This window comes from Malus sylvestris, chromosome 10 (assembly GCF_916048215.2).
Source record: "Malus sylvestris chromosome 10, drMalSylv7.2, whole genome shotgun sequence".
Classification (NCBI taxonomy): Eukaryota; Viridiplantae; Streptophyta; class Magnoliopsida; order Rosales; family Rosaceae; genus Malus; species Malus sylvestris.
In genome coordinates, this window is record NC_062269.1 from 2,869,295 (window position 1) to 2,887,031 (window position 17,737).

The 17,737-nt window shown below is 39.7% G+C and overlaps 2 protein-coding genes across 2 annotated transcripts in view; both read right to left on the minus strand.

Moving 5' to 3' along the window:
• LOC126585591 (uncharacterized) overlaps positions 1-13,249 on the minus strand; it is a 64,327-nt gene extending 51,078 nt beyond the window's left edge. The window contains exon 1 of the mRNA XM_050250044.1: positions 11,800-13,249. Within this exon, the coding sequence (XP_050106001.1) occupies positions 12,181-13,236 (1,056 nt within the window). The 5' untranslated portion in view covers positions 13,237-13,249 and the 3' untranslated portion in view covers positions 11,800-12,180. The remainder of the gene's footprint in view (positions 1-11,799) is intronic.
• Positions 263-9,141, minus strand: LOC126587004 (uncharacterized). The gene is made up of 3 exons (XM_050251970.1): positions 8,098-9,141; positions 821-1,057; positions 263-355 (listed from the first exon to the last, which is right to left on the minus strand). Exons 1-3 carry the CDS (start codon positions 8,587-8,589, stop codon positions 263-265), a joined length of 822 nt encoding a protein of 273 aa, XP_050107927.1. The 5' UTR covers positions 8,590-9,141.
• Positions 13,250-17,737: the final 4,488 nt, after the last annotated feature.

Below are 17,737 nucleotides of genomic sequence, written 5' to 3' on the forward strand. Positions count from 1 at the left end.
TGCTTCTGCTGTGTTGTTCATTTTTGCTGCTTCACGTTTTCAGTTTTTTTTTCACTCTAAAACTGTGAAAATAAGTTATTTTTAAGTGTTCACCAAACACTTTTTTAGCTCTACTTTGTTTTATACCCACTTTTTTTTAAATTCCTCAGTACCAAACCTGTCACAACCAGTCCCGAATTACTTTTATCGATGGCATGAAATGTCGATTTTGCCCTTGAGCGTTGGGTCGTTAGTGTGTGAAACGGGCCAATAATTTTGAATCCTAATTGTTTGGACCTAATAAGAACTTAGATTTTTCCTTGTTTTTGGTTGGTGACCCAAAATCCGGGAATGGTTTAAATACTAGAGTGGGTTCCTAAATCATTAACAACATATTAGTATAAAACAAAATTGAAATTCGAGGTGGTGGCTTACCTGTGTGCTCCGACATGAGCTCAAGAATAAACACCTCTTCGAAAGTAGTAGGACTAGAAAATTCAGCCAGATTTGGTGTTTTGAGAGTTATGACTCTTCCCATGTCATAAAATCCAACTTCTTTGGGAATTATCGTCTCAAGTATATCCTCTTTGATGAATTCTAGACATTCCTCATCCACTTCTTGCTCTTGATTCTTTGGAAAGGTTTCGAAGATGTCCTTCTCACCCTCTTTTTCCTTGGATTGCATGATCCTGCAAGAAATAAAGACATTTGGTGGAACGGGGTCAGGACAAATTGAATTTAGGCTTACCTTGGTTGTAGTGGACGGCATAGAGGGCATAGGAGGCTGCGGCAAGGGTGTTGGGGCTAGGATAGGTTATGGCAATGGTGGTTCTTCCCTTACCGTGGCCTTGTTATCCTCCTCTTCTTCGAACAACAATTGTTCATCCATGTTGTGGCTTGGTTTGGATGTCTTGGGTTCATCTCTAACTTCCATGCCACTTTCCAAGGTGATAACTTCAACAATTTCAACAGTTGAGTCAAATAATTCACTTTGTTCTTGCATTTGCCCCATGAATTCCGCGATCTCTCCCATTTGATTCTTCAATTTGCTCATCACTTGGGCTTGATTTTGTAATTCCTGCGTTAAAGAAGTTATTACATCAAGAATTTGAGCATAATTTATTGACGAACCTGAATTCAGTTGGAATTGTTGCTAGGTAGGCTGTGGTGGCTGTATAGGCGTTGTATAGAACTCCTCATATGGCTGCCAATATTCTCCTTGTTGAGCCTCCTTGGCTTGATTTTGTGAGCCATGTGACAAAGAAATTAATTCATCAAGAATTTGATCACAATCTATTAACGAACCTGAGTTTGGTTGGGCATATTGTATATGAGGTTATGGTGGCTGCGCAGGTCTTGAATAGAACTTCTCATATGGCTACCAATATCCATCGTGTTGAACTTGTTGAGATTCCCACCACATAGAGTTTAAAAAATCACTCCAATCTGAATTGTACATGTTGGAAAACAAATTGTTCCCTAATTGATTATGATCTTGATAACCCCAAGTATTGACATTCTCCCAACCTCTTTGTGGACGTTGATTTGCTTGATATTCTTGCCTATAAGACGCACCAAATGTAGGGACAATTTGCCTTGTGGTCCTTTCGATATATTGCGTTAACTGAGAAGTAAGATTCGTTATTTGAGCTTGAAGATTAGCAATTGCCATGTCTTACTTCTTTAGTACCTAAAATGAAAGAAAGAAAACTAAATCAAATGTCAAAAGTAAAATAAACAAAACAGGGTGATTAGCAATTTTGCTAATCCCCGGCAATGGCGCCAAAATTTGATGTGATATAAACTAGCACACAAATTAAAACCCTATGATTGTAGTATATGAAAGTAGGGATCGTTTTATGCCGGGGATTAGAAGGGCTACTAATATACACAAATTAAACTCTAAAACACTAAACTAGACTCAAACAACTCAAAAATAGACTAAACTGACTCAAAACAGCAACAAACAATCAAAAAGACTCAATTCTAGACCTAACAAGTGATTTTAATGAAAATAAACTTAACTTGACTCAAAAGATTAAAAGAAAACAGATTATGACTCAACTAACAAGACTTAATGAATGAGGGGTTGTTTTTGACGAATTTAAAACTTAAAAAAGAAACCTTGCATAAACAAACTTTATAAAAACGAATTTGGTGAATTGAAAATGGTGAAAGGCTAGTTAGAGGGTCCTTCTCCACACATGACATATGCATACAAACCAATTTCCAGTTATTATTCCTTTAGACTATGAATGACAACACCCCAAGTTAACCGTGATAGTACAAATTAACCATCAAATTTTCCTTAATTCGTTGAATTAGATGGAATACGCATCGTAACCAAATTATCCTTATCAAGTTCCCTAACTATGAAAAGCATGATAGAAAGACATATCAAAGGTCATTAAGTTCTTTGAAAACCATAAGCATTGACGAGGCATTCGTAACTATGAAAAACATGATACTCCTACCAAGGATTTACTTAACACAATCATGACTAGTGACTTCCACTACTTGTGAATATAAGTTCATAACGATTAGGTGAAACTCCCTTATACTCTAGTATCAAATTCATGCATACAAATGAAGTGTCGACCCTCAATCAACATACATAAACAAGTTTTGATAACTCAGATAAGCAAATCACATTCAAGACTCAAGAAACAATACCTGGATGTAATCAATTCATATAAAACATATAATCATGGCTTTGAATTCACCTCCAGCTATAAAGAAATTAGTTCCTCATGTCTTTGAAAACATAAAACCAAATTAAAACAAACATTGGACTAAAACTAAGGATAGAATACACCTAGAAACGCTCCAGCAATCCAAGCTTGAATGGCAAGCACGACTCCAAGGGTCTCCTCTCATTCTTTCCTTGCAAATCTGCGCACAAGTATGTATTTTCTAATTTTTTAGGCTCTTCTGTGTGTTGTGCGAAAATAGGGTCAGAATTATGTATTTATAGGCTAGGGTTTCGGCACAAAGGTTGTGGAGGAGAATGATTACACAATCCTAGAGGAATAGGACTAGGAAATTTAGCACAAAGCTTCTAGAAAGGGATATTTGGCAGATTTCTAGAAAAGAAGGGATTAAATTCGTCAGATTTCTAGGGGGGAAATGGGATCAGGTTATTTGCATTGTTTCAGGGCTTCTAGAATCAGATATTAGGTATTCTAATGTGATAAGGAGTCCCCCTTGTAGTTGGAATTAAGGTAGGATAGGATTAGGATAAGATAAGATAAGGTTAGTTTGGATAAGATAAGGTTGGATAAGGTTTTGGATAATGTTCCTTCTTTTGAGTTGATTCCTTATCTTCTTTGTCTTGAATTTATTTTCTTCAACTCTTTAGCACATTCCTAGCCTCTCTTAAACTTCAAATTCGTCCATTCTTTGTGCTCCATATGTAAACTATCAATTCCAGCCCAAAACTGCTCTAAAATGCTCCAAAATGCACTTTCTTGCCAACTTTGTCATTTGGACCAACAAACACACGAAAATAGCTTAAATCACTATAATAAACAGAAACTAACTATGAAAATGCAAGAAAACAAGCTAACTAAGTCGCATAAATAGGCTCCTATCAGAGATATAAAGGTTTAAAGTTTTTCCAGTTTTTCCGACGATGGCAACGGTCCCGCAAACCAAGGAAGGAGACGACGGAATATTCCGTCAAGTTTGACGGAATATTCCAACGGCGTCAGGTTATTTTTAACGGTATATGCTACTTTTTAACGAAATATTCCCTAACGCCGTTAGGGTTACCGTCAGTGTGCCTGGCACGTGCTAGCGCGTGGGCGGCGTGTCTGGCCGTGCCTTAGCCGACGCGTGGGTGGTCGGAAAATTTTTCTAAAAATATGAGGATGTTCATGAGGTTGTGTAGATCACATTGGTATATTCAAACATCCCATTTGAGCAATATATGAGAAGTTATTAGCTAGTATTGATTATGTACTTTAAATTAACGTTTTTATAGTTGTTTCGCATATAGGGGAGACTTATCCCGAGGACGAGCGCAGTCAAGGGCGACTCGGGGGCTACGACCCTTCAACATACCAATGAGTGGGCTTTTGGTTTTCAGTATATACTTATATACTTGAAATTTTCCCAGAAAATGCGTTTAAATGAAAGTATGCCTTGAAATGTCATGCATATAAATTTATGTTCAATATATGAATTAGTATATGATGCATAATATATAATTATGGTGTTGTGGATGGTCAGGTAAGCCCAGGTGAGTTCATGAATTGTGAATGTGAATAATGGTTGTGATTAATTGAAAAACATTGAGCTCATAAACCTGCACCTAGGGTGATTGTGATTTAGCCAGAGATATGGCACATGCCTGTTTATAATGTCACCTCCCGCAGCATATGCTCATATTGAATCCAATTTAGGTGCACAGTCTTGTCGTACAGACCATCATAGGTGGTTCCGACTCGTAGGTGACTAGCGATTTATCGCCCAACTATCATGAGAGCGTAGTATTGAGCATAATTATATCACACCCAGTCTTGTCGTACAGAGCCTTTTAGTGGTTCCAACTCATGTGCAATGTAGTGCCATATAGGTCATTGTAGTGACTCCGGCTAGATTGACTAATGAGCTATGAATTCAGTCGTACAGACTTATGCAGGGGTTTCGGCTGATATGTTATTTTCCATGAATTTATTCTCACCTGAGTTACTTATTCTATTTTATGTTTTGGCATGGCATACTTAGGAATATGGTTATGTGAAGCATGATTTGAATTGAGATATTTATATATACATTTATGCATATGTTTATATTCTATTTCTGGGAAAATTATAAATGTTTTACGGCGATGGGTTAGAGCATTTTAATGATGAAATAGTTTTGAAAAACATTTATTTTTTCCCACTCACGTTTTTTGTTTTGTGCCCCTCCAGGCTTTAGGTTGGATTGCTGTTGGTGGCGTTTGAGGATTTCGGCTGTTCTAACAAATTATATATTTAGTAGGACATCTTCTGGTACTGTATAAGTAGTACTTGTCCTACTGGACTGCACCTAGATTTTCTATGCTCTGATTAGGAGTATTTACACTCGTATCTCACTCTTAGCACTTCCTGTTTATTAGTGCACATTAGTAACTTTCGGTTTTTATTTATTTGTATAATTCTTATCTTTATTGCTTCTGCACTGTGCACATGGCTACGTCACCCTCATGTGACAACCAGCATGCCTCGATCTCGGTCAGAATGCGTCAAAACCAATACTAAGTTGGCCCATTTGTGGGTCAGCTTTGGTTATAGCCTTTTACCCTCTTAGGGGTTCGGTTTTGGAATTCATTGGTCGTTGTGTAAACAACGTAGCTGCAATGACTGAGTTGCCCCCACCCATCAAACGTGGCACCTATTGACCATTTTAATCATGCATGCTAATATGCAAGGAATAGGATCCTCTTTGGATTCTTTTTGTGGATATCAGGAAGATCAATCAATCGTATCCGTTCATCGTATATCGTGTGTGGTTAAAAATTATTTTATAATTGAATATAAATAGTACCTAATGAAAAATAATCGTACGATGTATGATGAATAGACACAATTGATTGATCTCCGAATCCCCACAAAAATGATCCGGAAAGGATTCTTGTCCAATATGCATGCATTATTTAATACGGAAATGACCAAAGGAAAAGCTGAAGCTGTTATTTGCTGCTTTGAAAAAAAGCCAGTTTTTTCAAAGCACACGGAGCTACAGTGCTCCTTTAATGAAAAGACACACTATCATCATGTTTTTTTTTTCAAAAGCACTTTCACAAAAAAGCTTACCAAACACTCTACTGGCTTTATTTCACAGCCGCTTATTCTCAGAGCACAGCCGCTTATTCTCACAGCAGCTTTTTTTCAAAGCACAGCAGTACCAAACCAGCCCTAAGAAGGGTGAGGATCTGAAGGTTTAGTGTGGGTGTGCATGGCTGAGGAAGGAGAAGTCGGTAAAGTTTTTTTTTTTTTAATTTTTTTTAACCCCTTCTCCAAAAAAAAAAAAAAAAATCCACGTGAATCCCTAATGACACGTGGCGCCCAATCAGTGTCCACATAAGCACCATGTCATCAATTAACGGCAAACTTAACAGTTTGACTAACGGATGTATGAGACTGTCCCAAAATTAACACTTTAGTTATGACTCTGAGACGAAAAAAACTTAATGTACTAAATGTTGAAAACCACGAAACATGAGGGTAGTAAACTGATATTTACCCTAAATAATAACACTGTATCTAGATGAGAAAGTTTAATATTATAAAAAAAAAATTAAAATAAAGGTAATAGAAACGATGAATTTTTATTTTTTTTAGAATTTTTAAAATTTTCTTATTTAGTTAACTTAAAAGAACAATAAAATTTGAATGTAAATTTTTTTTATTTTAATCTTTTTCTTAAATATTTAGAAATAACACTTATATACAGGAAATTTAAAATTAGAAATTAAAGGTCTCAAATTTTAAGTTTTTTTTTTCACGTAGAAATTTTAAAATTTTATTTTATGACCAAATAAAGGAATTGGTACAATTCAATTTGTAAATCCTAGCTTTGTCAAAATTTCAAGTGTTTTTTTTCGTTATTCAAACATAGTATAAGTCATCCAAAAAATAATGAGTGGTGCTATCCACACACTCCTTAATTTATGGTATTTGACATTTTTTTTTTAGTAAATTTATTCGATCTAACAACTTAAAATTAAGAAATTGAGATTGGTTAGGTTGCAACCTGCCATACATATTAATGGGATTGGAATTTTCATGGCTGAGCCTAATATGATCTTATAAACTGTCACGTTTTTTACAATTTATTTATTTTTTGGACCATTTATGTCATTTCCTAAGGCAGTTTTATAGACCACAAAATAAATTATGCGAAGAAACAAGTCGTTCATGTTTCCGATCCACATAAATGAAGAGGACGGTAATATGGGAATTGGATCCCCTCCCTCCTGAGCAAATGGTGGGGATTCTCATGACCCATTAAAATTGACTGTTAGATTTTGATTCAACGGTTACAAATAGAGAAACCCTTTAAAAATTGTAATAATTGTAACCGTTAGATCAAAATCTAACAGCCCATATTAGTGGGTCATGAGGATGCCCACCATTTACTCAGGAGGGAATCCAATTCCGGTACTATGACTTAGTCCTGCTACGATTACATAGTGCCTTGTGAAGTCTTTGAAAATATCATCTCGTTTGTTTAAAGAAAAATTGAACGAAATAACTAGGTCAGCAAAAGCATTTAACATGCAGCAGGTTTTCCTTCTCAGATTTTACAGTTAATCAATTTAATGACTTTTGCGTGTTTCCAATTGAATATATCTTCCAAAATTCCGTCATTTTTTTTCTTCTATTATTTAGAAATTTTTTTAGTAATATTGAATTTCTTTATGCAAACATAGTGTTATTAAATATAGAGGTAATAAAAGCTTGTCACAAGGTTGTTTTGTCACTTAATACCACGATCTAATGTTATTTCTCTTTACTTGTAAGTGAGAAGTTTTACATTTGACTATCGTCAAAGGTAAATTTAAACCATATTATTACTAACTCATTGTGAGGGTTAACCCACTCTCACACCCTCTTAGTGTAGATACTTTCTTGTTAAAAAAAAAAATCAAAGTTCAAATCATCGGGCTCCGTTAATTAAAATAACGGTATAGACATATTTGAGACGGACTTACGTATTGTTATAGGGGTGTGCTATTCACACAACCTATTTTACTTCTCACACACCCCTTGATAATTTATGTCCGTTGATCTTCTTCAATTCCTCCGATCCGACGGTCAAAAATTAAAAAGTTGTGTGATAAGTAAAATAGGGTGTGTAGATATTACACCCCTTGCTATATTTTTACCATCAACTCAGACTACTCAGTGACCCAATTATTTGTGACACATACGGATAAAAAAGCTCAATTATTGAGAAGAAAGAAAATGGTTAGAGGACATTGTGCAAGCAGAGTGGGACCAAATTCACCGAACCAATGACATTATCAAATTTTGATTCATAACCCCCCATAGCTTAATTAAACTTATAAATTTTGAATCATATTAAATTTTCTCTTGGTTAGCTTAATTGTATAACTAACAATTGTACACATGTGGGGTCGGCTATATGAATCCTAGAACGCCATTGCGCTCGGTTTTGTGTCATGTCCTCCGTTAGATCCAAGTACTCTAAGTCTTTTCTTAGGGTCTCTTCCAAAGTTTTCCTAGGTCTTTCTCTACCCCTTCGGCCCCGAACCTCTGTTCCGTAGTCACATCTTCGAACCGGAGTGTCAGTAGGCCTTCTTTGCACATGTCCAAACCACCGTAACCGATTTTCTCTCATCTTTCCTTCAACTTCGGCTACTCCTACTTTACCTCGGATATCCTCATTCACAATCTTATCCTTTCTCGTGTGCCCACACATCCCACGAAGCATCCTTATCTCCGCTACACCCATTTTGTGTACGTGTTGATGCTTCACCGCCCAACATTCTGTGCCATACAACATCGCTGGCCTTATTGCCGTCCTATAAAATTTTCCCTTGAGCTTCAGTGACCTACGACGGTCACACAACACGCCGGATGCACTCTTACACTTCATCCATCCAGCTTGTATTCTATGGTTGAAATCTCCATCTAATTCTCCGTTCTCTTGCAAGATAGATCCTAGGTAGCGAAAACGGTCACTTTTTGTGATCTTCGCTAGATTGCTCCGGTCATTAGTGTGGATAAGTATATAAATGGATAGAGATAGGAAAGCAAACACCAGATGTACGTGGTTCACCCATATTGGCTACGTCCACGAAATAGAGGAGTTCTCATTAATTGTGAAGGGTTTACACAAGTACATAGGTTCAAGCTCTCTTTTAGTGAGTACAGTGAATGATTTAATACAAATGACATTAGGAAATATTGTGGGAGAATGATCTCGTAATCACGAAACTTCTAAGTTCCGGAGTGTGGTATCGTCTTGACTTGCCTTATCTGTCTCGTAGGTAGATGTGGCATCTTCTCTGGAAGTATTCTTCATCCATCAAGGGGTGGTATCTTTAACTGGTGGAGATGCACAAGGTAATGTATCAATTTCACTTGAAGCTTACTTGTAGTTTCAGGCTTGGCCAAGCGCGATACAAACCATGTAGTATGAGTCCTCCAAGTCGCCGAGCTAGGGGGTCTACTGAAAGAGGTGACAGACAAGGTAAGCAATCAGAGCTCCAAGCAATCAGTCCCAGATCAAAACATTGATTTCGAGTTCCGGCTGATTGTTCACATTCTCCCTATCTTGCAGGCAGCATGAAGGATAAAGAGAAGAAAAATGAGAAGAGATGATATGGGATACTTTTGCTTTTGAAGAAGTAACTTTCCACAGGCTTATTCTTGAACTGGGCTGGAGGGTTTTCTGGTTTCCTCCAGAGTATAAGGCCGACTGAATAATTTGAGGGTCAAAATAAGTCCATCAAATCTATAGTACGTTCGACCCTGCTGATATGGGATACTTTTGCTTTTGACAGAGTAGTGGATGTATCGGCACGTGTGCTGTTACGCTTGTCTCCACATGCTTCCTTGTATCCTTCTCATTTGCCCTATATGTTCCTCAGGCAGATGCGGTATCTTCCCTGGAAGCATAAGATGTTGAAGATGAGTACTCGAGAGCAATGCCAGGTAAGTAATCAAGTAAGGGGTTCCAGGCAGTCAGTTCCTGACTGGAAACTTGATTCCAAGTGTTGACTGATTGCTTTTTTTCTCCTTGTCTTGCAGGTAAGAACAAGGCCAAAGGAAAAGACAGGGAAAAAAAACATGATATGGGATACTCTTGCTTTTAACCCTGATGATATGAGATATTCTTGCTCTAGTATAACTTGTTTGCAGAGGTATTATCGGGGGGAAAGAAAGCTGAATATTTCGAAAGGCTTCTTTGGGAGTGCCCTCTCAGATATGAGGAAGGGTTGAGCATTTTTGCAGGTCTGCCTGTCTGTTGGGGATGGAGGTCAACATATATAGGAGTCTCCCTAACAACAAGTAGTAATGCTATTCCTTTACCCAGCTTGGTCATAACACGGTAGTGGGAGCTGCCAGCTTCACATGTTTTAACTCTGTCATAGCACTTTGAAAAAGTGGTCTGTGGTATCTGGAAAGCTGATGTTGCGTGTAAAGATTACAGACAAGCTTTATCCAAGGAGATCCGGCTCTTGAAGTTGGGAAAGTGGTGCCTCTTCGGTTTCGAACAAGCAATCATGTCGGGGATCTGGCTCTCGAGATTCGAAGAACGATGCCTTTTCGATTTTTAAGAAAGCAATCATGCTAGGGGTCTGGCTCTCGAGATTCGGAGAGCGGTGTCTCTTCGATTTTTTAGAAAGTAATCATGTTGGGAGTCTGGCTCTCGAGATTCGGAGGGCGGTGCCTCTTCGATTTTGGAGCAAGCAATCTTGTTGGGAGTGTTTTCTCAAATGTGAGAAAAGGTTGGGCATGTTTACTAGTCTATCTTGCCACGAAGCACAGAGGTTGACACACAGGGACTTTCCAATTATCCAGCAGTGGTACTGTTCCTTTACCCTTGTGGGTAATAATATGGTAGCTAGACCTTCAAAATTTATGTGTCTAAACTTTGTTAGTGCTGTTTCTTTGCTATTCTTTTACCCTTCTTGGTCAGAGTGGTGTAGTGGGAGCTGCAAGCTTCACGTGTCTCAACTTTGTCAGAGAACTTTGGCAAAGTTATCTGTGGTACCCATGAGCTAATGTTGTGTGTGGGAAGTGGGTGATTGAACAGTAAGATTCATGTGCTTTCTACTTCACCAGAAATCTTCGACATAATGCCCATAATTTCCGCAAAGCTGACAGGTGCTGACAAGGCTGGAAAAGTAGGTGCCTCTTCGATTTCTGAGATCGGCCCTCGTGGTCTCTGAGCAGCCCAACTTTTGAGAAAGCAAGCGCCTCTTCGATTTCTGAGATCGGCCTTCGTGGTCTTTGAGCAGCCTAACTTTTGGGAAAGCAAACGTCTCGTGGTCTCTGAGCAGCCCAGCTTTTGAGAAAGCAAACGCTTCTTCGATTTCTGAAGCTCCGTCGAGTGCAGATTTTTATAGAGGCTGGCATTAAGTTCCAAAGCACACTTGAATTTCCACCAGTAGAAGCTCCATTCTTGCACTTCTAAGATCTTGATTTGTCCGACCTCTTCTCTCTTCAACACCTTTGAAAATGTCTGGCCCCTCCGACCGTCGTTTTGACTTGAACCTTGTTGAAGAGGCAGCCACGCCTTCTCCAGACAACATATGGCGCCCATCCGTCGTTTTGACTTGAACCTTGTTGAAGAGGCAGCCACGCCTTCTCCAGACAACATATGGCGCTCATCCTTCATCTCCCCTACTGGTCCTCTTACCGTTGGGGATTCCGTGATGAAGAATGATATGACCGCTGCGGTAGTGGCCAGGAACCTTCTCACTCCCAAAGATAACAGACTACTTTCCAAACGGTCTGATGAGTTGGCTGTTAAGGATTCTCTGGCTCTCAGTGTTCAGTGTGCAGGTTCTGTGTCTAACATGGCCCAACGCCTATTTGCTCGAACCCGCCAAGTTGAATCATTGGCGGCTGAAGTGATGAGTCTCAAACAGGAGATTAGAGGGCTCAAGCATGAGAATAAACAGTTACACCGGCTCGCACATGACTATGCTACAAACATGAAGAGGAAGCTTGACCAGATGAAGGAATCTGATGGTCAGGTTTTACTTGATCATCAGAGATTTGTGGGTTTGTTCCAAAGGCATTTATTGCCTTCGTCTTCTGGGGCTGTACTGCGTAATGAAGCTCCAAGATCAACCTCTGCTGCCTCCTCCTTCTAGGGTTCTGTCCAGTACTGAGGCTCCAAATGATCCCCCTCCCGTGCCTGCTCTTTCTGGGGCTCTACCGACTGCTGAGACTTCTCCTAAGCAACCTTTGTGAAGGCTCCCTCTTGTTTGTTTATTTTGACTCATGTATATGTACATATTTGTGACTTATCGGGGATATCAATAAATAGCTTTCCTTCATTTCAACGTATTGTGTTAAATACACCAAAGCCTTCTTCGCTAAGTTCTCTGAATTTTCTTTTGTTGAAGCTTGTATGTTAAAACTTTGTGAGTGGAGCATGTAGGTTGAGGTAGTATTCCCTTAATTTCCCGAGTGAGGAAAACGTCTCGGTTGGAGACTTGGAAAATCCAAGTCACTGAGTGGGATCGGCTATATGAATCTTTGAACGCCATTGTGCTCGGTCATGTGTCATGTCCTCCGTTAGATCCAAGTACTCTAAGTCTTTTCTTAGAGTCTCTTCCAAAGTTTTCCTAGGTCTTCCTCTACCCCTTCGGCCCTGAACCTCTGTCCCATAGTCGCATCTTCTAATCGGAGCGTCAGTAGGCCTTCTTTGCACATGTCCAAACCACCGTAACCGATTTTCTCTCATCTTTCCTTCAATTTCGGCTACTCCTACTTTACCCCGGATATCCTCATTCCTAATCTTATCCCTTCTTGTGTGCCCACACATCCAACGAAGCATCCTCATCTCCGCTACACCCATTTTGTGTACGTGTTGATGCTTCACCGCCCAACATTCTGTGCCATACAGCATCGCCGGCCTTATTGCCGTCCTATAAAATTTTCCCTTGAGCTTCAGTGGCATACGGCGGTCACACAACACGCCGGATGCACTCTTCCACTTCATCCATCCAGCTTGTATTCTATGGTTGAGATCTCCATCTAATTCTCCGTTCTTTTGCAAGATAGATCCTAGGTAACGAAAACGATCGCTCTTTGGTATTTCTTGATCTTCGATCCTCACCCTTAACTCGTTTTGGCTTCCATTTGCACTGAACTTGCACTCCATATATTCTGTCTTTGATCGGCTTAGGCGAAGACCTTTAGATTCCAACACTTCTCTCCAAAGGTTAAGCTTTGCATTTACCCCTTCCTGAGTTTCATCTATCAACACTATATCGTCTGCGAAAAGCATACACCAAGGAATATCATCTTGAATATGTCCTGTTAACTCATTCATTACCAACGCAAAAAGGTAAGGACTTAAGGATGAGACTTGATGTAATCCTACAGTTATGGGAAAGCTTTCGGTTTGTCCTTCATGAGTTCTTACGGCAGTCTTTGCCCCTTCATACATATCCTTTATAGCTTGGATATATGCTACTCGTACTCCTTTCTTCTCTAAAATCCTCCAAAGAATGTCTCTTGGGACCCTATCATACGCTTTTTCCAAATCTATAAAGACCATGTGTAAAACTTACAAAGAGAAAAATATAAAATAATTGCCAAAGTATTTTGGTAACAACCTTCAGATAATTTTTTGTTGTTGAAGAGGTTGTGCATATTTTTAGTGACTATTTCTGCATAATTATCTCGTTATTAAAGATTTATTTTATTTGAGAAAAAAAAAACAAGGAAGAGAAAATAGGGGCAGCTGATATGGTTATTTGACTATGCGGCTTTGAAAAAAACAGTAAAAAAAATGAGTGCTACTAAGCCCACCCCATTGTCATTTCTCACCGACTTGGAAATAATAATTTTATTGACAATTTTTTCCCTATATAGAATGACCTTCAAAGACCTAAAAACCAACCAATCAAGTTTTGCCACATAATTATTAGTTATATACTTTTAAAGTTTTGAAACCTAAAACATCATAGTGAGAAGTTGGCGATTGCTTTAGCCTTAATGAACATTCCAATACAATGAAAAATCCTTGTCAGTATTTGTATTTGTATCGAAGGATCTGGTGGTTTTGGGTTTCCCAATGGAAGATGTTTATACCATATTTAGGGCCTCGTATTTAGATCTCGTACAAATACTCGGGAGACTTAAATGTAATTATGTAATAAAAGAAGGGGCAAATATATAATAAGTGAGGAGCCCTTATTCTATAAAAGGACTCCTCACCCTCACAATTAGGAGGCCAATTCCTAAGGCTCCTCCTCACCCCCTCTCTCAGAGAGCTCTCTCTCTCTCTCTCTCAGATAAATACATAATCAGTGTGGACGTAGCCCAAACCTTGGGGTGAACCACGATACATCTTGTGTTATTTACATTTCTTGCAGATTCACGGTCGGATTTACGTTGTTCCAAGACCTCCGGTTTTGTGCATCAACATTTGGCGCCGTCTGTGGGAATCGACACAAAAAGCTATGTCGGTTCTCTCTTCATTTTTCACCTCTGCCGTGGATCTGCAAAATCTGCAAAATCCAAGAAACCAAACACTACAGAATGGCATAGGAGGACCCGGATATTTAGGGGAGATAAGGACCTAGATCTGTAAAATGGACTGAGACAGAACCTCTCTCTGTCTCTCTGTCTCTCTCTCCCCCTTGTATTAGCATACTGCAGCCACAAACCAGGCTCTTCCATAATCCTGGGCCGTGACTTCACAACGGAGACCAAGTATCGACTTTGCTATCTGCGCCAAGTGCTACGACTTCAGCTCTCCGCGACTTTGGTATCTGCAGCTCACAATCTCCAAGGGAACCTCCATCAAGTCCATTCAGGAAACCCATGCCTTCGCCAAGATCCACGACCTAACCGACGTCTCAGCGGTGCTCAAATCCCTGAGAAAAAACCTCTGCTATGCCTTGCTTCCTGTCACCCTACCAATTCCAATCATAAATTCTCAATTTTCTTCAATGTTTTCAGATTTGGAATCGAACCCACGTTCGATTTTCCATTTTCTTCGATCCTCACTCGAAATTTTCAGCTAAACATAGATTTCTCCGACGAATTTCAGATATCAGAGAAAGAGAGATGGGGATGAGAGTGAGAGCCATGGGGCACTGCCGAACCTCATTCAGAGCCTCCAGAAGGAAAACCAACCAGGTGACCCACAAACCCTAAATGGGTTTGAATCTGATCATCATAATCCGTTCATGAGCTTCACCGACTGCCTACACAGATCATTGGACTACAACACCCTCTCGAAAGCCTTTGAGATGTCTTGTTCTTCATCCGAAGTCATTTTTCCACCGTTGGATCATGATAACAACTCAAACAAGCAGCCGACGGCAGCAGGTGTACGAGATCACTCAATGGGGACTACTAGTACCACTAAAAACCCTTCCACACCAAATTATTCCTTAATATCTTCTTCATCTAATGAAGCTGTTAGTGCTGCTGGTGATGATGAAGTTTTAGATGAAGATTCAGATCATAAGAGAAAGAAAGATAGACAGCCAAAATTAGGGTCTGATGGAGATCATGAAGACAAGTCAAAGAAAGGCTTTAGCTCTCTCTCGTTGTGATGGTGTCCGAGGGATTCTGTTGAGGACGGGCAACCCACTGCTTGACATCTCCGCCGTCGTCGACGAGGAATTCATACAAAAGGTTTGGAGCAGCACAAGGCCTAAAAGGGCGAGGTCCCTCAGCATTCGTCAAGATCGAGATCTTTATCTCTCTCTCTCTCTCCACACCACCGTCCCCTACCTCTCACCCTCCGCCTCCTCGAGGCTGTCCACTCCTACATCGTCGCTACAAGCGCACCAACAATGAGCTTCACGGTCGGAGTTTTCAACAGTGGCGGTTGTTCACAGTCAACAGTGGCATTTGTTCTGCACTGACTCAAAGTTCAGTGTGCATACCCTTGGAGTTTTCAATCATTTTTAGGAATGATCACAGTCAACAGTGGCATTTGTTCTGCACTGGCTAAAGGGAGGCTTTACTTTTGAAACCCCGAGAGTCACGAGGATGCTAAAGTTGGCGAATCCAATGCCACTTTAGAAAAAGAAGTCACAGATTCAGCCTCAACAGCAATAAACAGTCAAATCCAACTCAGAAGGGGTGGGCATAAAAAAAAAGCAATCAAGTGAGTTGCGGTACGAAAGCAAAAGAGAGAGACGCAGTGGGAAACAGAAACAAAAGCAAAAAAACAAAAGCAAAAAGCAAAAATAGAAAGTAAAAGCAAGGAATAAACACCCCACCAGAATGATGTGATTTACTTTTCTGATTTTTGTATGATGTAATTTATTTTTCTTATCTTTCGAAGACATCTGTATAAACCCCATCAGAGGGTAAAAAAAAACAAAAAAAAAAGGCAAAGCCCAAAATAAATGGGCTGGCATGTTGTGGAGGGCGAAGGCCCATAAGCCCAAAATAGCTCCAACCAGGCGATCAAAAGTACGCCCAGTACTCCACAAATATTCGGCAACCTGCCGCTATTACCACCAACCAGATGATCAAAAGTACGCCCAATGCTTCAAAATTATACATGAGTACTACTCATGTCAATCATACATAAACATACATAAGCATTACTCATGTCAATCATACATAAACATTCATGAGCATCACTCATGTCAACATTCATGAGCATCACTCATGACAACAACCATAAGCATCACTTATGTCAATCAAAACATTCATGAGCATCACTCATGTCAATCAGCTTCAAAAGCTTCATCTATAAAAGCTCTAGCTTCAAAAGCTTCATTTATAGAGCTATAGCTTCAAAAGCTTCATTTACAAAAGCTCTAGCTTCAAAAGCTTCATTTACAAAGCTACAGCTTCAAAGCTTCACTTGCAAAGCTTCACTTGCAAAGCTTCACCTACAAAGCTTCACTTGCAAAGCTTCACCTACAAAGCTTCAGTGCAGGGTATACAAATACCACCTCCGAACAACTGCCACTTCGGCACATACATGGATTCAATTTGAAGTCTTCAGCCAACAAACTCTATTAACCGAAGACTTGGGGGACTACATTATGTACCATATATTGGACCTTAACTGGGCCTCATGAAAAATACTTGGGGGACTTAACCTATTATTTATGTATTAAGGAGCGAGCCCTTATTCTATAAAAGGGACTCCCTCACTTTCATTAGAGAGCACCTATTATTCATGTACTGAGGAGCGAGCCCTTATTCTGTAAAAATGGCTATCTCACCTTCATTAGAGAGCAACACCGCCAGCTGAGCAACCGCCTCGCCGCGAGCATCACTCCTAGTCCATCACTTATGTATTGATGAGTGAGCCCTTATTCTATCAAAGGGACTCCCTCACCACCATTAGAGAGCATTGCCGCCTACTGAGCAACCGCCTCGCCGCGAGCATCAACTCTAGCCCATCATTTATGTATTGAGGAGCGAGCCCTTCTTCTATACAAGGGATCCCCTCACCTTCAAACACCACAAACCGTGCCAACCAAGGCAACATAAGCCACGAGCCGAGCAGCCTCACAACATGTGCCACTTCTAGTTTAGCATCATTTCAGATTAAGCACCGCCTTATATCGAACATCAGTTCAAGACAACATCTAGTTACTTCGGCCTACACATGGACTGAATTTCAAGTCTCCAGCCAAAAGACTATCTTGACTGAAGACTTGGGGGACTAGTGTTTATACCATATTTAGGGACTCGTATTTAGATCTCGTACAAATACTCAGGGGACTTAAATGTAATTATGTAATAAAGAAAGGGGCAAATATGTAATAAGTGATGAGCCTTTATTCAATAAAATGACTCATCACCCTCACAATTAGAGGATGCCAATTCCTAAGGCTCCTCACCCCCTCTCTCAGAGAGCTTTCTCTCTCTCTCAGATAAATACATAATCAGTGTGGACGTAGCCCAAACCTTAGGGTGAACCACGATACATCTTGTGTTATTTACATTTCTTACAGATTCACGGTCAGATTTACGTTGTTCCAAGACCTCCGGTTTTGTGCATCAACATAAGGTTTTAGAGAAGATTTATATTAAAGTGGATACTGATAGAGATTCTGCACCATAGCGGT